The sequence below is a fragment of the Psittacula echo genome (assembly GCF_963264785.1).
Source record: "Psittacula echo genome assembly, chromosome: 5".
NCBI classification, from domain to species: domain Eukaryota; kingdom Metazoa; phylum Chordata; class Aves; order Psittaciformes; family Psittacidae; genus Psittacula; species Psittacula echo.
Window position 1 is genome coordinate 70253321 of NC_137739.1, and position 22504 is coordinate 70275824.

The 22504-nt window shown below is 41.0% G+C and overlaps 1 protein-coding gene across 1 annotated transcript in view; it reads right to left on the reverse strand.

The window, feature by feature from the left end:
* BRF1 (BRF1 general transcription factor IIIB subunit) overlaps positions 1-22504 on the reverse strand; it is a gene marked incomplete at its 3' end in the record, with an annotated part of 179077 nt that overhangs the window by 62293 nt on the left and 94280 nt on the right. The window contains exons 7-11 of the mRNA XM_080617127.1: positions 21795-21888; positions 10945-11071; positions 9262-9301; positions 9080-9172; positions 8118-8396 (exon numbers count right to left, since the gene is read on the reverse strand). Coding sequence (XP_080473253.1) covers positions 8118-8396; positions 9080-9172; positions 9262-9301; positions 10945-11071; positions 21795-21888 — 633 coding nt within the window. The remainder of the gene's footprint in view (positions 1-8117; positions 8397-9079; positions 9173-9261; positions 9302-10944; positions 11072-21794; positions 21889-22504) is intronic.

The following is a 22504-nucleotide window of genomic DNA, read 5'->3' on the forward strand; positions in this document are numbered from 1 at the left end:
AAGAATAAAGTACTAAATGGAGGATTATTTTAGATCTTTCAGAAGATGCAAGACAAATATGAAGTGGTCAGGATCCACTACAGCACTGCACATGGATTTATTATCCATCATATTAAACCCAAAGCCTTGCAAAATCTCTCTGTGCTGTATTTCCTCTTTCCAAGGGCATGTTTTGTGGCTCCTTGACCTAGGTTAATAAGTCTTTATTCTCAATAACAACTGAGACCATGAAGATTCCTTGAACTGAACTCAGGCCTCCACTCCTGACATTTCAGATACTGTGATGAATTGCTCAAATAACATTCTCCTGAGCAGTTAGCTTTCCATGCAAATTGCAAATTTAACATCCTCTCTGTAGCCTCCACGTATTTCATTTTCCACAACTCTCTAATGAACAATTTCAGCTTTCAGTTGAGTTTTTTGGTGAAAGACTTTCTTCCTTTTTGGCAGAAGAGTAGGGCAGGAATGTCCGTTTCTTCTGCAAACTGGCCACCTAACCAAATAACAGTGAGGATTAATGGGCTCAAATTCTGGCAGGTGCAGAAAAGGAAGTATTGTATACTTCTCATACTACAAGAGAGTTATTCAGGTTTTTTAACCAGGTTTCCTGTGTATCTCCCACACAGACGACCAGCATCTTTCTAGATGCTAGAGAGTGTACACAAGAGAAAACCTTGAAAAGAAGCCCAAACAGAAAGAAAACCTTAGACTGGCACCCACAAATGCTGAGGCATCTAAGTCAACCATGAAATACAACCTTCTCTTAGTATTTGAGGAACAACTGTTTTTCATAATTCTGCTATTTAGCTACAGGAAAAGAACCACTTCTAAAGCTCCATCTGAGCTTCTCCTCTTCTCTCTGCTTGCCCACACCATGCTCCCAGACATTTCCACCTCCTTAAGCCTAAGCCTAAGTAAAGCAGGCAGCAGACCTGGATTTCCCCTCAATATAAGGGAAAATAATGCATAAAAACATGCTGGAGTTGATTGCTTTTCTTTGCTCTATCAGAAAGCAGTATCAATGGCACAGCACACATGTTGATTATCAACACGCAGAATGACACACCATAGCCCCTGTTCAGCATGTTCAGCCTCTTCTCCCAGCCACATCTCTGAACCAGAGACCCAGCCCTGTTGCCATCTCCTTCTCCAAAGAGCCAGCAGTCAGCTGAAGCAGCAAGAGAGGAGAAAGCAGCTTTTGTGCCTTTTTTTCTTCAAGCAAAGGAGGATGAGGCCTTAAGTGGTTGATTAGCCTCATCAAAGAGCAATGTGAGGCTTTTACACTATTCAACTTGAAAATAAAGGTGAGTTTCCATACACTCTTATTGGAGGAATTCAAGACAGAAAAGATACGTTGCCCACTGTCTACTCAGCTGTTGGAATCAGGCAGGAGTCAGGCAAAAAAGGAAAATCCAAGCCTGGAAAAGCTTTCAAGATTGCAAAATGTATCCCACTCCAGACCAGAATTTTATGAAACCGAAAGTAAGAAAAGAGGAGAAGGATGAAAAGGAGAAGAAGGATGAGGAGGGGAAGAAGGGCAGAAAGACTTCCTTCTCTGAAACAGTCAGGGTAACAGGACAGCCAGGCTCGTCAGCCAGGGCCTAACGGCATTCATTCACAGGGGACACAGCCAAGAAGGATCTGCTCCATTTGGCTGAGGAACCCAAACCTCACTCTCCAGTACCTTCTCCTGACTACAGCACCGTTACTCTGGGGCAGTTCTTTTTGGCCTAGACTTCTGAAAGAAACAACACACATTTTCCTATAAGCAGTGTTTGTATTGATGAACCAATCCTTTGGAAAGTTCTGAAAAACAAATGTTCTAAAAATGTATTCATGTGATTCAGTTTATGCTTTCACTCAAGTTTTATCTCCCTGATGGCTCTAATAAGCTGAAGGTTTCTCGCCAAAACTCCTCTCTAGATTTGTTTGGAAATCTTTCAGCCAAACTGTATGATTAGTTTTCATCCCTTAACCTTTGTAGTTACTCATGGCATGAATATGGAACGAATTTATATCACTCCTATCTTTTAATGAAATGCAAAGATCCTGCATGAAAAAAATGTGTACACAGATTTTGGAGTAGCACATGCACATGCAATACTCATGAGTGACATACATAGTCAAGGAAGAAAATCATGTCATCTGTAATTCATACCCAAGACTTCAGGTATCAAAAAACTGCATTCAAAGCAGCTGGTGGTCTCCTATTACCATGCTGGCTGCAGCAAGCTCTTCACATCTCATTAACAGCATAATGAAGGCTCAATCAAGGATACAGTCTATCAAGACTGCCAAACATAGAGGCTAGATTGGAAAGATTAGCTTGTACCAAGATTTTTATTGCTCAGATCTCAAAATTGGGAAAGAGCTAGTCCTGCCACAGAAAATATTTCTCAATGAGCAAACAGCACACAGATAAAAAGGTCAAACCCTCACACTGATCGGAAGGCATCATACAAAGGTGGCACCAAGCATGTCATACACACCGCTCATTTCCACAGATGGGGCTTAAAACTACCAAAGCAACAGCAGCATTGAAGTCAGAGCCAAAAGAAGAGCAAGCAGGATGGGGACACGCATGCTTCACTGATGACCAAGTGTACTTCGCATATGTAACACAATTAGCACTAAACTCAGCAGCTTTATTTCTCACATATGCAGTAATTATGATGTAATAGGGCTTCATAATGTTCTAATTACGGATTGTATCTTTTTGTACACTTTTATATGCCCAGATATATTTTTATATTTCCAAGCAGTTGGCACTGATGTACTAAGATAAAATCTGAGGAAGAGAGACGGATGCTAGAAGAAGCGGCCAGTACGCAGAGAGGGTCAACACCCATCTGTTGATGGCAACAGCAGTAAGCCTGCCCTTTGCCATGCAGCAATCTGAGCTAGGATCCCAAATGGGGTGGACAACTCTCCTTGGCATTCTCCAACCATTTTCAGCCTGTGGACCCTCAAACATCCTTCTACAGCAGCTCAAACCCTGCTGGAAATGTCATATTTCTGCAAACTTCCATGCCCCCAGTCTTGCCAGCACTGGTCACCTGCTGCTGCCAAGAAAAAGGGGGTATCATATACATGTAAGTTTTTCCCCTCTGGGTGAGGGAGCTGAGTCACAGAGGGATCAGGGAAGCCTCAAAGCCAGGATGAAGTATGAAGTGGAAGCTGGCAGCTGCGGGGGATGAAATTCAGAGGAAGAGTAAGACCCTGGAGGATGATCCCATCCCTGCTTCATGTAACTTCATCTTCAGCCACTTTTCACATTCTCGTTTAGTAATAAGTTGAAAAGCACAGCTACAAGGGGACGACAACTATTCAATCAATGAACACTGCCTGCCTGGGGTCTTTAACATCCACAGAAATCAATGGCAGCATCTCTCAACCTCAGCCCATGTCAGATTATACTTGCAGCAGTAATGGAGGCACAAATACAAGGAGCAAGAAATGAGCAAACTATTAATTGTGAACAAGCACAAAACCTTTCTTATGTATTCTTTATGAAATTAGCAGTGAATGCAGTTAGCTGGGTGCCTAACCAAGCACAAGATGGTACATGCACAGTGATTTCTCACTGCAAAAAGCTGTTTACTTTCATGAGGACGTGCAGGAGCAAGTTACCAGCCACTTCACATACATTATTTGAAACTACTGCCCTAAATGACTGTAGGTGAATTTTGATTCAAAACAAAAATTAAAAAAAAACCCAAGCAAACCAAACCCTAAAATCGTCTCAAATACTACATAGGTTACAAAGGGGAAGTTATATAAGTCGGTAACTTTCACCCTATATTTTACCTTTACAGAATCATAGAATCAAGACCTTTAAGCTCATCAAGTCCAACCCTTACCCCAGGACTGCCAAGTTCACCACTAAACCATGTCACTGAGGGCCTCATCTACACAGTTTCTGAACACTCCCAGGGACTGTGATTCCACCACTGTCCTGGGCAGCCTGTTCCAATGCCTGAGCACCCCTTTGGTGAAGAAATTGTTCCTAATATCCAAGCTAAACCTACCTGGTGCAGCTTGAGGCCATTACCTCTTGTCCTATCGCTTGTTAATTGGGAAAAGAGACCGACCCCCACCTCACTATGATCTCCTTTTCAGGCAGTTGTAGAAACCAATAAGGTCCCCCCTCAGCCTTCTCTTCTCCAGACTAAAAAACCCAGTTCCCTCAGCCATTCTTCATTAGATGTGGGTTTAGGCCCTTCACCAGCTCTGTTGCCCTTTTCTGCACCCACTCCAGCACCTCAATGTCTCTCATAGTGAGTGGCCCAGAACTGAACACAGTATTCAAGGTGCAGCCTCACAAGATTATCTCTGTTATTATCAGACCTTTTTCACTTTTAGCTCTGTTTAAAATTTACTTCTAAAGTTTCAGTTTATGACTTTTGCTTTATGTTTCAAGAAGAGGTGAACTGGCAGTGTACAGCTTAGCAGCATGACATGGGAAGGATAGGGTGAAAGACAGCAATCATCAGAAGCACAGAAACACCAAGAAAGATGATAAATTATTTGAAGTGGCATAAAAGGAACATAAAAACCCCCTGCAAATGGGAAATTTTACACCAAAGAATGTTATTTCTTGAGGACAAAGTCATGATATTTGACTGTGGCAGACTCCTAAAGGAAACAGTGGCCTGTTTCAAGGAACTGCAGAATCAGAAAGAGCCCATAGATCATGGAGAGGATGATGGGATACTGCATGGCCAGGAAAACGGACACACTGATGTACCTGATCTCCATCTCTAAAACTGAGATTCCGCTATAAAGCACTTTTATCATTAAGAATAAGAAAGAAGCAGTTTGCAAAGACTGAAACAGATTGCAGCTTAAATATCTCTGCAAATCGAGACACCTTGTAGGAAAAACACCAGCCAAATGTAGTGTTTATTCTAAGCACTTTACTGCCTCAGACTCATTAATCTGGTACCTTACAGGCTCTCTTTGTAATGCAAATTTTTGCTAACATACTATGTTTTACATAAAACATTCATATAGACAAGCTCACACTGCTCAAACACCAGTTGTAAGTGGACCAAAAATACACTAAATTTTTCTTAATACTTGGGCTCTGAACCTCAGTCTTATCTGCATAAGCAGTTTGCAAGAAACTTTCTGCTGCTGCTGCAGCCACTGCAGCACAAAGGTTTAAGATTTCCCAAAGCAGCTGATGCAAGCTATTACAAACTGAATCACCACATGCAAAAGCCAAATGAAAAGACTTCATATAAGGTACCTAGAGCAGAGGTTTTCCTGAGGAAGAAAGATCATTACAGAGAGGAGAGGAGATACCTTGCATTTAAGGAAGCTAAACATTGCACATACTGCACCTGCTTGCTGAGGTCCTATTTAATAGCCAGCTGCTCAACACATAGTGTATCACCATGAGGGCTTGCTGGGAATCCTCACCACGTAACACCAGGCATCCTACTTGCAATCGCGGTACTGACTGGACATAATGCATCCACCCAACAATGCTTGGAGCCCAACAGGAGATACAATATCTTCCTGCCTAAAGTCTCCAGCCGAACCTGACTCAGATGGTCCACACAGTGGAGGATGACTCAGGGCTGGAGAGGGCTGAGGGAAGAGAAAGGTTCCTGGTTTATGACTTACACAGCTGTGGAGAAGGACCAAAACATCCCCTCAAGCGTACAGTGTTACGATGACTCTCTCCCATCTCCAGCAGACTTAGGTGCTGGAATAAGAAATACCGTAGCAAACCTATGGCCAGCTGAGATTCACAATATAAATTGCATTAAACCAAATTCAAATACACAGGATAAATGCAGAAAATTTTATGATCTTTTCCTTCTCCCTCCACAAGTACCAACTACTTATGTTTCAAAATGATCTAAAATTGTGCTATTTCAAACTCTGAGCAACCTCCCTCATCCTGTATTTAGTTTTAAAAACTGCCATTTCTTTTTTAGACTTGAAGAAGACTTGGAAGAAACCTGGAGACCGTCTAATTTTCACAACTACACAAGTTGGCCTGATAAAAGAAGATACTATCTCCAGGTACAAGCTTTTCCCAGATTTCCCAGAGCTATGCGGCAGAACTCAAGACATGGTTGCCTGAAGTGACAGAAAGATCTACACTGGTTTTCATCGTGGTTCAGAGCTAAACTGCAAAGGTGACGGAGGCATCTTAACAAGAGGTTTTCTTTACTCTGTGTAATAATATGCCAGCTGCAAGACAGTTGTACTTGCAGCCTGTCTGCTAGACCTGGTTCGCAACCATTCAAAGACATCAAGGCTCCATTACTGCCCCCGAAACCAGATGCCTTCTCAAAGGAAACCAGGTCCTCAGTGGGGACACACTGTGATGCACCCACACCACACAGGCACCATGAGGCAAGGGCTGAGAGACTGGGAACTGCACCCCAGCATGACTACCCCACAGTAGAGACATAACCAAAGTGAATCTGACTTAACATGAAACTTTTATATAATTAAAATAAATCAGCAGAGTCACTGGCAGGGAAAAAGAAAAGAGGGAGGGAAAAGGTTTGGGGCGGGATCTACCATCAAAACAAAACCAAAACATTAACTCAGCATATCAGCTTCACAACATGTTAAGAAAATAAGTACTTGTTCAAACACCTGCACTGATTAAAAGAGAAGGAACATACTGAAACTGATCTGGTTTTGAAATTCAGTTCATTTGGCACACCCTCCACTTCTGAAAGAAAACAAACAGCAAACGGAGACAAGCCATAGCGTGAGCAGCCATGCACTCTCTTGCCCACCTGCTTCAGCCCAGCTCAGAGGAACATACCTGGCTATACCAGCTTAGTTTCATCTTTAAACATGGTCCTCAGCCTGTCCATTAAAATGGTCAATAGCGATGCCAGCTGAGAAACACCCATCACTGGAAACTCATTTTCACAGGTCACTGGTTAGCCAGACAACAACAGCTTCTAGCCATTACTGATCTCACTTTGACATGAACTGCTGATTTCCAGGAGAAAGATGAGCCATGAGCTACCCATCTTCCTAATCATAATTAATCCAAAACCAAAACCACTCATCTGTTTCTATAAGATTTCGTTCACACAAAATATAAACGTGCAATCATCCTGCAAAGTTTCTGGAATGTGAACACTAACTTCATAAGAATCTGAATGCATTCAGTTCATTTACTGAGGCAGGGAGCACCTTATTAGAAGTAGGTGCTGTTGAACAGAAATTCACATCAGAACAGTCTGGATAACAAAACGTTCTGCTGCACTGACCCCCAAATAAGCTGACAAAACAGATTCACACACGTGTGCCTTACGACTGAAACTGTGATAAAGAATAAAATGCCTTTTAGATATATTCCATTCTCAAAGTCATTAAGATGCAAAAGTAATTATAAAAAATGCCATCTCCATACAGCTCAAGCACACAGGAGAAAAAGAAAACAAACCTGCCTGGCTGTTTGCAGTAGTGTCTGCTTTAATGGCCCTGGCAAAATTGTCTTCCTTAGCTGATCAGTCCTGCTCCCACTGTAATACTCAGAGCAATATGATACAGATAGATCTGGGTTTTTTAAGAAAAATGGAGCAAACCCATCATAACACACACCAAAAAAACATACAAACGGTTATCTCCTCTTACAAACATTTTAAATACTTACCATTTGCAAAGTTTCTCAATCAGCGAGACAGACTGCATCATGTTTGACTCCAGTAAAATGTCTCTTGAGAAAGTCTGCCTTGATCTAAAATTCTTATACTTGGGTTTTAATTTCCATTCATATTTACAGGAATCTGCTTCCTTCAATTTCTTAATTGAGACTGCATAGCTTGAAATATGCCCACCAGCTATCATATAACCGCAAATCTACTTGTATAAGAGATACACATTCTCAGGCTTCAGAAAATAACTAAGCATTCCAGATGTTCCTACAGTTTCCTGAAGAGCAGATGCCAATGACTAACATCAACAATCAAGACCATTGGTCACAGCCAGCTTCACAGCTCCTGTAACTTGATGTTACAGTGATTCACAGAATTGCTCCCACAGTAACCCATCAAGATACACAGAAATTACACAGCAAACCCACAACTAGCTGTGTGTGTCCAGTTTCCACTCTGAGCTGATCTCCTACTCACCAGGTTCTCGGTCCTTGGTGGATATGCACTCTTTTATAGACTCCGTTATGCCAAGACTAGCGGCAGTGGGGAGTGGGCCAAGCAAGGATTCCAGGGCAGGTGGTCTTACAAGAATTTCATTTCCATTTGTGCATTTCTCATCTTCATTTTTTCTTACTCTATCATTCTCATGAAGTTCATTATAGAAGTCCTTGTTTAAGTGATTAGCAGCTGCTTCCAGTTCCTCATCTTCTGCCTCCTCCTCTGCAAGAGTACTAGAGGTATTATCTTCTATAGAATCTGTAAGGAAAACAAACAAACAAACCAACAGATCATACCATCTGTTACAGAAAATAAAGGGAGGTGCTCATATAAAGAATAAAAACTTTAGAGAAAATCTATAGAACAAATACGCAATATTTTAGTGCAATGTATGAATACATGGAGTTTTCAGATACTCTTCAAATTCATTACCTTGGCTATTATTTTTGTGAATACAGTCATCATTTAAAATAGAAGTACTGTGTTATCAAATTATGGCAGGTAAAAGGGCTTTGGGAGAGAAGCAGGCCACTTACTGGTATAATTACAACTGAGCAATAGCCAGTTCAACCTGCATAAAGCCCTTCCGTATCACTTAGTCAACTGGGGGGTTTGATGACAGAAAGGTCCCAATACTGGTCCACTACACTCTCAGTGATGAGAAGGAACATTTTCAGATGCCAGTGCCAAGCTTATACTGCACCAAGAAAAAACACGACTGACATCACTAATGAATTGTCATTGTAATGAACAATGCAGTTGCTTTGAAGACCAATAAATGAACCAGCTGACTGGCAGAGAGAACCCTAACGCAATGGAGAACTTGTACTATGCAAGTATATATATGATCACATTTATCACAATGAAGTTCATACACTTAAGACTGCCTGCAGGATCTGAACCCATTACTATTTAGCAGTCACAAGACTTTATGGACTTACCATCTTTAGTGTAATTCGCAAATACACCTTTTGCTTTTGGTCTACTGCTTTCTAACTCAATCTCTATTTCATCTTGATAGCTCGATATTTCACCTGTGGTGTTGAAATAAAAATAAAACTCAGCAATCACTGATGTAATTTTGAACAAATGAGTGATATGTTACACTAAACACAACTTATACCTTCAAAATCCTCCAGCTTTTTTGATAGCGCCTTCTCAAGCTGAAATGAAAATAAAGAAAATAAACATGAAATTGCTATAAGCCCCCACAAGTTTGTACTGTTTGTAAACTCTATATAGAGACAGAGAATGGTAGGGCATTTTAAAAGCAATGAGCAGGTGAACCTCAACTCAGAGTATCACAGTATCACAGTATGTTAGAGATTGGAAGGGACCTCAAAAGATCACAATTACTTTGTGGTGTCAGAGAGGTAAGATAGACAAGTTTCAAAATAACGACCAATTTCAAATGTTATCTCACCCATCTTTATATTTCAAAAGGAACCTTCACTCTGGCAAACTGAAATAAAAGGCCCCATTCTTCAGCAGCCAGATCTATGACTGTGCCTATAGATGTGAGCAAGTGCAAGGATAGCACTGAAATTGCAGTGCCCAGGCCAAACACAGCACACAGGCAACAGCACAGTGAAGACCTACAGCAACTAGCAGGCTCTTGAGAACATCATAAACACACCTACAGACCTTTAAATGATGGCATATATGGAACAATAAAAACAAAAACCCTAAAAAAAAAAAAATAAAAAGTAAGAATGGGCTATGACTGTAGTAAAATCTTCTCCTCTGGTGCCAGCTTTAGTTCATGCTTTGTAAAGAAATTAAGCCACATGAGAACTTATCTCTGTGGAAGCAGGTATTGTACCACAAAAAAAAAAACAACCCAGCAGCTTCATTAAAGTAATTGGGTTATTGTTTTCCTATGTGTTTTAAAAAAGAAGTTATATGTAATGGCACTTCTCCCACAGTTTCTGATCCAATTACAAAGCTTACTCCTTTGCAACCCCAATCCTTGCTAACCAGGGTAGAAGAGTGCATTCAGCATATAAAAGAGAAATGGACATTAGGATATTAGGTGGATATTATAGCGGATATTAAGACAGCTACTCTAGACCTCCACACCACCAGCTCAGCTGAACTTGTCACGAGAGCCTCCTGTTTTGTGAGGATGAAAAGATTTGGTGCTTTGGTAAGAGGTCAAAGCACAAGAAGGGAAACATACATACAGCAGGAAAGCAAGCACAAGGAGGTAACAGTGCTTAGTGTAACTGCATCAGCTTGCAAATGGGGGAGCATCAAGGCAGAGTGTGCTGAGCCCTCACCTACAGTAAGTACAGCAGTCATGGGCTAAGCACCAAACACTGGTAGCTGCACAACACAGAAGCTCAGCTGGTACTCATTTACTCGGCCACCCAGACATCCCGATCTGACTAACAAGAGCAGTGACTCTGTACTTTCCGCAGCAGCTGGCTAAGACAGCAGGCATACTTCGATCCCTCATCAGGGGATACTTAAAGCTACATGTGAAGCGACAAATCTGAAACAGCGTGCCTCCCTGGAGGAGTAAGCAAAAATTATATAGGAGAAAAACTTTCGTTTATATATATATATATATAAACTGGAAGCTGTCTCTTTGTCAGTAAAACAAAAAAATATCCTTTAGTTAATGGGTATCATATGCACTAATGCTCACCCTTCTCTTAAGAACCTCAAAATAAATGTGACTAAGCCTTATCAAAGGCTGGTCAGTTAGGAATTAGAATATACTGATTCAAAAAGGAAGATACAGATGTAGAAGAGAGGAGAGGAGAGGCAGAAGAGAGGAAAGAGCATCCGGTTCAGAATTCACCTGCTGCATCTTGAGTTTTTTTTGACCAGCTGTAAACGAAGGAGGATCACATTCTCCTTCCAAGTCAATCTTCATAAACTCATCTATGGTTAACTGACTTGTTGGTGTATCTTCAAACTCTGTCAACCTACCAAAGCATACAACAAATTACTATGACAACTTTATGAACACTTTTAAAAGCAACAAAATTTGAAAACTGCTAAGTTACAGAATAAACATGTCATCCTGAGAAACTCTGGCTCAAATACAGACTACATTAAAACTGAAGTGATACTAGTTGTTTCATCTGCTGCAACAGAAGTCTCTTTTCATATCACAAATTAGCTTTTGATTTATTAAGAGTATGTTACACACTTTTTTTTTGACTAAGACTGATTAGAAATACTGCAGCCCCTATGGTCAATTAAGTATAGACTGACAAAACCAAGACAAGAAATGCAGCTCATTTCTCCTGTCTTGCTGCTTTTGTTATCAACAGCAACAACAAAACAGATTCCCAAGCTAAAATATCCGGCATCATAGTTTAGGAGTATGCTCAAAAATATTGCTTGTATGTTAGCATGATTAATTTACGCTAAGCAAATGTTAAGGTAACATATCTTCAGCAGGCTAGAAGAGGGACAAGAACTAACCTTCCCAGGACACACAGAAGCAGTAGTAAAATAAAGGGATCATTTGCACACAGCACAAATAGAACAGATGAATGTGTATAGTTTACAATAATACACTTTGCATTTGTTTAATGTTCACGTTAAAAGTTCCTACGTTACGGAGAGAGAGGACTAGCTCCATGGGTAACTGCCACGAAAGCAGTTGAGTTTTTCAAAGGAACTGAATCTTAAATGAGACCACATTGTCATAACTTCATCCACAAATTCCAGCGTTTTATACAGGTGGTTAACAATGAACACATCCATTTTACAGATGGAGAAAGTGAGACAAAAGGTTAAGCACAAAGCCAGATCAGGAAATATCTGGCAGAATGCTGTTCTAACAGAAAGTGCCCTTTTAATAATATCAACGTTTTCCATGGGAAAACAGCAATGATCAGTCTGCAGCTGCTTCACTGGAATATTCCCATCTTCCAGAGGAAGCAAAGCTGACAACAGCTTCCATCTGCAAAGCTAGAAAACTGAAAAGGGTGATTCAGTACTTCCATCACAGGACCTTTCAGCATTTCTCCCACTGCTAAATGCGGTCATGGTTTTCTCCTCTACCTCTAACTGCAAATAAAGTTCCTTCCAAAGAAGAAACTTTCTCTAGGACAGAAATCTAGTCTCCAAACAACTTCAGGGACAAAGTCAAGAGCCCAGGGCCACACTCCCTCCTTGTATCTTCATCAGTACCTTTACTTCCTTTTTTGTAAACTGAGGAGCAAGACAAGACAGCCCCTGTAAAGGGATGCAGGCATGCTGTAACTTCAGGACACTTTGTCTGGAAGCACCCTGCTGCCAGAGCACAGGCTACAGGCCCTCGAAACACACAAGGAGAGATGGGCACCTCTATGTAAAACCAACAAGCAGCACACTGAAACCACTCATGGCTATGCCAACCAGAATTAGCACTGCTGAGAAGAAAGCCTCTGAAACCTAGTCTCACTTTTGGAGTTCAGGCATCTTCACAAAGCCCCGGATTAGCCATGCATTTCAGAGTGACTGATAGCCCAAATCCTTCCCTCAGAGTACCAGGGACCAGCTCCCTCCTTCTCTTTCAGATCAAATTGGAAAGGAGAAGAGGATGCTGTTCACAGCAGCAGCACCCAGCTTTTAATTAACAGACTAGAAATCCTGCCCAGTGTTAACGGGCTTCCAGCGTGCATTACCCACCTTCCAGGAGGAAGCCTCATCTATCAGGCTAGAAGGAAAACCTGGCTAGGGCACTGTTACTGTTATTTTAATTCAGGATTTACTTAATGCCAAACCCATGCATTATTTCAGGAGCATGCATCTTCTCGGTCACCATCATTAAACTACAGTCAACTATCTCTCCCTATATGAATCATGCACTCACAGGTAGTCCCACTTCAGCAAGACTTTTCCTCCCAATCAGCCTCGTTTCGTTACAGTATTATTCTCCTCCCACTGTAAAAAGCCAACATGCACTTTGGCAATGTCACCCAGTTTGTTTATCCCACACTTGCTGAGTCTGGGATGAGCAGACAGACTCTGAACCCAGCCAAAATGGCACCACCCCGGGCACGCGGAACTAGCAGCAAAACCAGTCGCCCATGAAGCAAGGCTGGGGACAAGATGACCATGCTTGGGGTTCAGCACCTAAGCCCATGCACGTCTCCTCAAAGACACCTGAGGCTCTGTCTGCCCCTATCCTTGTCTATCGTGTCGTGTGGCTCACATCACGTACCCTGCACCCGTCAGACATTCGTTATCCTACATGTGAGCCAACGTGCAGGCAGCTGGCATGACCTGCAACTCAAGCACCAGCTTCAGCCCTGAGCTAAACCAGCAGCACAGGTCTCTCCCAAGGCCTTCAGTGCATCCGCACTGGAACAGGGCACAGCTATGTCATGTTTGCTGGTGGTGCTTCCAGGGAGCTCAAACCAACAGCACAGTTGTTCAACCATCCAACCCACCCACAAGCATTCAGTCCTGTGCCCATGCCCATGCCCTCTTTTCTTCCTCAGTCCTCAGCCAAGCCAAACGGGGTGAGGGCTGCATGCCCATGGTGAGGGCTGCCAGCGTTAACGCAGTACCCACAGGCCAGTGGCAAGCTCACATTTAGAGCAGCACGTTATTTATTCACTTCTCATTGGTCTTACCCACAAAACTCAAACCATCCTCCAGAAATGAAGAACCATGCCTGAGTCAAGATCACAGCTCTGTGGGAGAGCGAGCTGTTCACTCCTTTTTCTCCTTTAACTTGATACAAATAAATACCTGTGTTTGCCAACCACTTGCCTGCCTCAACATTTTACGTTGGCTGATATCCTGTCTACATATTTTTAAACATTTCTTTAACTTTACCCAGTGTTTGGACACATGCCACCAAGGCAACAAACTGATGCACGCAGCAGTCTATGCTGCACAAAACAAGGTAGTAGTAGTTCAACAGCTAAGAAAAACTGATGCAAACTCAGTTATAAACACAATAATTTCAGGAGTGAGGGAGTGCCTGCATGAAAAAAATAGCTATGGGCTATTTTTTAAGTCCCTCCCCCCAGAAATGATACTTGCTTTGCACTTTCATTGATCTAAAAAAAATCTAGTAAGAGTTGCCATTTCAAGTTTTGCACAGAAGGAGGAAAATAAACAGATACCCAAATTAAGATATTACTTCCTTGGAACAAATTCAAAAGGGCTCTAAAAGTTGAAATTTGGCAGACAAGTATTTTCTATTTATAGTTGAAGCAGAACAACCGCTATAGCTCAGGCTAAAATTCAACTTCCAGTATAAACCCTCCTCTTACAGTTTCTCACAGCAAACTCTTTCAAGCGAATTCCTCTGGGAGAAAAGTTTTTCCAGAGCTTGATGTCATCTGCCCCTAACCCCAACCCTTTATTTTTTTTACAAAGAAAAATTTCCACAGCTTTTATTTCATCCGTTTATGGACAAAACCACACCTCACCGTCTGATAAAGCACTTTTGTGTACAAAACAGTAAGGCGATTCTGTTCACACTTAATTTAGCTCCCAATAAGGGAAAATGGGTCAGTCATCTTGAAGTTCCGAGCAATGTTTTTTTTACTTGGTTTTGTTTCAGGGTACCATCCAGTGAAGACTTATGAATCCAGTCTTCAGCCAAGGGAATAAAAAAGACTCCTGTGTGCAGCTAGCTGCTCGGGTTTAATGTTTAATTGCAATTCTGCAGCAGTGGGGCATAATAAAGCACACAGAAGAACAAGGTCTTCTGGAGTCCAACTCACAAACGCTTCTGGAGTCCAAGTTCAAAGTCCAAGAGGGACTTCTAAGGAGAGACCATTTAGGAAAAGCCACAGCATCCTCCTACGTACACACAATCAGCATCTAGATCTAGAAAGCAGGCAGCATAAAGCAGAGGTATCTTGTGCTGGACCTCTGTAGAGAGGGGTAAACAAATTATAACTTCAGAGACAACCGCTTTTTTAAAGAGTGAACGTGAAATTTAGACTGAGCAGTCAGCCTTTAAGTTACCTGCTGTGAGAGGTGTTTTTAAAAGTATTAAAAATATTTTATTAATGGATTAAAAACGTACTAAGCTGAATATTGGCACATTGATAGCAGGAATACATTAAAAAACTTAACTGCAAGATAAGCTACTGATGGTAATTAAGTTCCCCTGATTTTTCCCACATTAAAAATATAATCTAAACCCTAAGTATTAAGTTACATGTTATCTATGTGATCTTAACTGCCGTATCAATTACAAATACTCTAGTAATAGATCAGCTGATTTGACAACTCCAACACTTGGAAACTCTGGAAAAGTGCAGGATTTATGGGATTTATATCTTAATGAAGTACCAAAATATTGCAGTACATTCCCACTGTGTCCAATGCTGCCTATCACTCTAAACATGTGCACTCACTCACAGGAGTGAAGTTCAGAATTTGCACTGATGTGGCAGACCATTGCTGTTTCTTAAACTACAAATTTACCAGTCTATTGCATCACCCTCTCTCCCACTTTTTTCCAAGCCATACAATGCTTATTCATGAACTATTTATGGAAGCATGTAAGCACATACCCTGAAAGCGATACTTGGGAGATGTACCAGAAACAATTATTAAATGCTTCCTACATGACATAAAAAATGCTTTCTAGTATCCACCAGTATGTAAATACAGAAGTGTAATCTCCTTATATGTAATAATTGTACATAAATAATTTTACATGTACTTCCAGCAATACAAAGGGTATTTTTCAAGCCTGCATGAATGAGTATCTCATTACCAAAGCTAAGGAAAAAATCAGAGGTGATCCAGTTAGTGTGGTTTTAGAACTTACAACTTATCACCTGAGCTGTGCTAAATTAGTCTGCCTGTGTTCCTGGCCCAATGCAACTGTAAAGAGAAGTATTTTCACTGAAACAACTTCCATGGTGTACTACATTAATGCATTTCACCTCTTTTTGCAATGGACTAAGGGCATACACACAGTCATCTGCTGCAAATTAACTTGGTGACTAATAATCTATGGTGCTCATTTGCTGGCAAATCTCAGTCACTCTTCTACATACTAAAGAATGGGCACATAGAACGATTTATTGTTCTAAGCAAAAGCACTCTTCAGAATTAGTTGCTTTTACTTGCTTCCACCAAAACAGAGATTTCAAATTGCCACAAATTAATTAGCATAAATTTTAAGCCCTTAATCTGCAAGCGATTACACGTGGTTAACTCAGGTTATCACTCGTGCTCATGTTCAGCCCACCAATGATCCCACCAACAGCTCTCCCTGCCATCCCAGAAGTCCACCAGTCTAAATCCCCTGGAATTTTTTGTTCTTGGCTTTTTTTGGTGGTTCCCCCCTGCCCCGATTCAAGTGCTCACACCATGCTAATGCAACAAAATGCTTTAGCATTCCTTAAAATTTTGTTTCATTAGCATGGTTCCTCCACTGTGGTCTGTCAAAAACACTTCATGATCTCCCAGAAAGCAGAAATAGCGTGCTGCTTAATTTCTTAACAGCCGCTCAGATGAAGAAAGTCAAACACAGAGAAAGCTGTTTACAAAATCTAAGCCCAAGTTAGTGCTGATTACTGTTTCAAAAGTAAGACAGTAAATAATTCTAAAATGACATTTTAAGTGTGAAGTATGAAAATATTTTAGGTATCTAATTAATGTCTTAGCTTTCTAGCTGTATAGAAGCCAGATTTATAAAAATGAACATTGCCTGTGAAATTGGATTCCTCAAAAATAAAACCTTTTTCATTAAACCAGATGATCCACCTTACAAAGGTATACAATGCCAACCCGCGTGGATCAAGCTGTATTTTAATCACCATACTAGAAAGATTTCTAGAAGTCACCTAAGCCACTTGAAATTATTTAAACTGGAGACATAAAATATTCCTCTATTTACTTTCTTAGCTTATCACAACAGCAGCCAGCGAGGGAGCTCCAGGGCTGCTGAGCTGAGATCAGAGCAGACACACCACAAGCTCCTCTACATGAAGTAACCTTCCCAGTTCTCTGAAAGCTTCATATCACACTTCAGCCAAGAGTAGTTACAGCTCTGACATACTGAGCATCCTCCACTCTTCTCCATGCTCACATACCTTAGGTAAATAGCTCTCACTTATTCATCATATACCTTTCACAGGATTTTAGCACAGCTTTACTTGGATCACAGCTGAACACAAGAGTTCTTCACACCCTTCCCTTTCTGTTGATATGGCTTCTGTATCTTGGAAAACATAACCTCACAGCCACCTAGCAGTTACACATGCCCCTGTCACCTTCTCTTCTCATCCCGACTCTGGACTCATGTATCATAGGATACCATGTTGGAAGGGACCTCAACGATCATCTGGTCAAACTTTTCTTGACAAAGCATGACTTAAATGTCCCAGCACCCTATCCAGTTGAGTCTTGAAAATGTCCAACACTGGGGAATCCATCGCTCCCTCGGAAGATGATTCCAATGCCTGATTGTTCTCATTGTGAAAAATTTTCCTCTTGTGTCCAATGGGAATCTTCCCGGGAGTAGTTTGTGCTCATTACCCCTGTTGTCTTTTTCATGTGACCCCTTGCAAAAAAAGTCTCCATCCTCTTTATAGCCACCCTTTAAATACTGGAACATGGTGATAAGGTTTCCCAAGCCTTCCTTTTCTCAACGCTGAACAAGTTCAGCTCCTTCAGCCTTTCATCACATGGTTTCCCAGTCCTTTGGTCATCTCTGTGGCCCTTCTCTGGACCCTCTCCAGCCTGTCCACATCTTTTTTGTACAGTAGGGACCAAAACTGAACCCAGTATTTCAGGTGTGGCCTTACAACTGCTGAATAGAGCAGTAAAATTACTTCTTTACCTTTGCTGGTGATGCCTTGTTGATGCAACCCAGCATCCTGTTGACTTTCTCTGCAAAAGCAGACCACTGTTCACTCACACTGTGATCCGCCATGACCCCCAGGTCCCTTTCCACAGAGCTGCTCCCCAGCCTGTGCTGCAGTCTTGGGTTGTGCTTACCCAGGTGCAAGACCTTATGCCTGTCTCTGTTGAACTTCATCAGGTTCTTGTAAGCCCACTCTTCCAGCAAAAGGAGGTCTTCCCACAGGGTGGCTCTCCCTTCCAAAGCATCCACTTCCCCACTCAGTTCGGTATCATGACAAACTTCATCGGGGTACATTTGATCCCGTCATTCAGTATTGATGTGCTCCTTGCTTTGCCTGCACTCACACCCAGCTAGAGACTGCACTGGGAGTTTGGACATGAAGTTTATGTGAGCTATATATTGCAGAAATGAAAATAAGAAAAGCTGCAGGTAATACATTCATCTTTGCATGATTCTTTAATTTTTCCAGAAAAAATACCTAAGCAGTCATTGAAAGAGTCCCCAGGATATGAGCAAAGGACCCCATTTATGAAGGTCTCCACAGCATCTCCAACTGGTAAATAGCATTGCTTCATAAGAAGTCTTGTCTTCCTTCTCCAAAAATGCTATTTGGCTGTGAGAAAAAACATTCACCTCAAAAATGAACCCTTTAAACCCATTCTGGCCTTTCATTCCAATTCCTACTAATTGAAGCTTCACGTCATCTGAAGTTCACCACAAATAGGTTTTTTAACAGACAGTACTTTATGTAACTGAAAAGAAGGGGTTTTTTTTAATGCAAAAAGCAGCTCAATTTAAAGATAAAGAGAGTAGGCCAAAGAACTAAAATGCAAGTGTTAACAAAGATAAGCTGATTTTCTTTTATTTCTATTGAAGAAGCGCCTAAGATCTTCAAACACTCTTAGGTAATGCACAATGGACAAATATCACAAAAATTATTCTTACTGCAGATAAGACAGAATTAGTATGCAGAGAAAGTGTGCAATAGGTGAAGAAACAGAAGAGGGGTAGAGAACGTAAAGGTTAAAAAGGCAGCAGTGAACACAGGGGCACTGAACACAGGCAGAAATGTGAGGATTAAACTAAATAATAGGGTTGGGATTATTAAAAGTTAATTTCTGCTATCTCCACAGATGATGACACATAAAATAACAATTTGACTAATTAGTTAATATTTATACAGTACTTCGAATGTATAAAGTGATATATAAGTTAATCTCATTTCAATTAGACTGAAAAACGAGATAGAACTATCAGTGCACTTATTAATATTTAATACATTCACTTTCAACAACAGCAACAATCTTTACATTTTAATTGCGTGCTTCAAAACATACAGCGAGAGGGCCCAGTGAAGCAAGTACAAAGTTTTCTTACCAAGATCCTACCAAACCCCACAGCATATTAAAAACAAACAAGCACTTTTTTAAAATCAAAAGGATGGTTAAATTAAGAACTCTTGATTCAAAGATGAGTGACAGGATGGGTCCATGGGCCATGCTTTGTTTCTTTTTCCTTCCAAAACAGATTCCTTTTATGATCAGGTCACTCATTTTTATGACCTGAAGGTACGTCACATTTTTGTGAACCTCCTCCTAAGAGCTACTCCTCTGGTACACAGCAGTGGAAGAGGCAATAGACTGCAGCCACGCAGGCCTTGGCACTCTCCAGCTGATGGGAAACAGGGTGAAATAATCCCTTTTTACACAGTCACAACAGCTGCACTGCACAGGATTCAGAAAGTCTCCTTCCTTGGGATGGGCTGCCACCCCTTGCTGAGGATCTTCCCAAAACGGGAAGCCAACCAGAGCTTTCTTAAAAAGCATCGCTCCTGCATCCTCAGGTAAGCCACAGATAAACACAGCCCTGTTCCCCAGTCTGCTGGCCTGTCTCTGAAGGGCAGAAGGAGCACATCATGTCAGTGCTGCCCCTTGCCTTGCAGATTCCTTCTATGGAAGTCCATTAGCACCAGAACCAAATCCAGCTTCCAAAGGTCTGTGCTTCCCCAGGAGCCATGTAGCCAGCTGGGAGCTAAATCAAACCATATTGCAGAACCTGTGGGCTGAAGTTTCAGCATTATCTGGACTCCAATTTGGTTTCACTTCAAGAGCTGCCAGGACAAAGCCATCAGCAGTGAACTCAGCATCCAACGCCATCCATTAACAAGCATTCACCCAACTACACTCAACACCTTCACAACACACAAAGCACAAGTAGCTCTTTCCACACAGGAGTAACTGTAGTAATAATTAAAAGAAAATAAAACTGTACATCAAAGTGAGAAGCAAATAAACCTTTAAGAATGTGACAAAAGATCTTATTAATTTAAACCACTTCTACTCAATGGCATTTTGAGAGGAATTCTTGAAAGAAGAGGAAAAACCTGGAGTGCAGGAAGAGTTATTCAAAGGGTTTTTTTTTTTATTTGCCTTCATTAAATACTATATAACATGCTCTTATTTGAAAAACATCAATCAAATTTATAGATTCGTGATAAATAGTTGTAATTATAGCTGCCTGAAAATAATTCAGCTGTCACGTTTACCCTGTCAAAGTAAATAACACTGTCATTTTGGTTGACATGTGTGACTTGAGTAAACATTTCAAAGCATGAATTTTGAAGTAAGATTTCTTCGCTTGAAACAATTGCTCAAATTAATTTTCCTTCCAACTCTAATTTATTATGCTTATTTTTTTAGTAAGAACAAACTCTAGCTATTTAACCAAAGCATCCTGAAGTAGATTGTGGGTGCATAAATCATTAATCATACAAATTGCACACTGAAACACATGACCTGTAGGCCAGAGAAAAAAAAGTGGCATTTGTACTGCTCCATCCTTATACTTGTAGTACCCTGAAGCACTTCTAACACTTAAAATTTTTCCCTGTAACACCCATGCATGGTAGGAAAATACCACCATTCCTGTTCCACAAATGAAGATCTAGGGCAAAAATGTTTTTCACAATTAAGAAGTGAATATTATTAACAGGTATCTGACTCAGCTGGATATGCTTAAGCTAGTCTCCGTGAGGTGGAAAGAGAGACACAAAGGGAGCTTTCTAAAGACAGGCCTTGGAGGAACAAACTTCAGAATATATTGGTGGTACAGAAAAGTCCAACTGGGGCAACAGAAAGCAGAGTATTTCAGTTAGGCTGGTTTTTACTCACACTACGGGGAAAGAAAATGTTGCAACTTTTCAAAACTAAAATGAGGGAACCTGGGTGACCACTTACTTCATCAGAATATGGAAAATACCACTAGGTCTCTGAAAACAAACAAACAACCCAGCCAAAGATACCTGGGAAATTCCCATTTTCAGGCTCACATTCTGCTGATGATTCCATTTCAGACCCCTTCAGTGAACTTATCATTAAACTCACTGCAATGTCTTCTATTAGCAGTGCAAAACTATCAAAAATTAATACTTCAGCAAAATATTTTTAAAAGCTCTGTTCAGTAACAGCTAAAGGACAAGATTTCCCAGCACTGGACTCTGGATTTATGAATTAAAAAAGACAAGAAATTCCCACAGTACTCCCTCAGCTTTGAGAATCAATCAATTATTTCTTCCGAGGACATGACAATGCTGTTAACATTTCTGACCCAAATTTTTTTGCCTTCAACTCTCCACCTGTTAAATGGACACAGTGCTCCTCCCCATCTCTGCTAAGTATCTGAGGCCCAACATAAGAGACAGATATAAGTACTTAAAAATGACCAGCAAAAACATGTTGTACTTATTTTATTCCTGGTGCTTCTGAAAAGGTAAAGAACCTGGTTTTCTCTGATATATGTTCATTTTAGACTACACACTTTTCAGTACTATAAATGAAAGATAAAAGCAATAAAACCACACTGACCTTTTTCTTAATGTAGACTCACAAACCTTGACCACCCTGATGACCTCTTTAACAGTACGTCGGAAATCATGCATCCTTGCTGCCACTAGCAGAGCTAGAGAATAAGCAGGGAAAGTCAGTATCATAAAGCAGAAAATTTCCCGACGAAAAGCAGAAAACAGGCAGGTAACTATAACTTCTCCTTGTCCCTGCCTCCAGCTAAAAAGCTGTAAATGCTTATGCTCAGCCATGTCCCTGAATTCAGGTGATTGACTTGACTTTACAAACTTTGCTTCCTACGCAGTAATATTAAGCTGATTGCAAATTGCTCCCTGAAAAATTCTGTGCTTTAGCATTTGGGAAACGATGGTCAACTACTTAAAATTACAGCACAAGAAAATTTCATTGATCCAGTATTTTGAAAGTTCTCATCTTTTTAGCAGAATTTACTGTTCCTGAATAGAAAGATCTCCAGCAAAACACTGAGTCTGCTTAACCTGTTATCCTCATCGCTGTCACCACTGTCACTACCTTGCTAATGCCCAAGTGCCCTCCTGCAAGACTCTCTATACAGCTAGTGCTGGCTGCGCTGACGTTAGTGTGTTGATTTAGAGCACTAGTTCTGTTTTGAATCACCACCCTCACTCATCATGCAGTGGGTCAGTGGGCAGAACACTTTCAAGCATGCAAAAGTGCTTCCTTTCAGAAGAAACTAAACTGCAGCTCCGCAA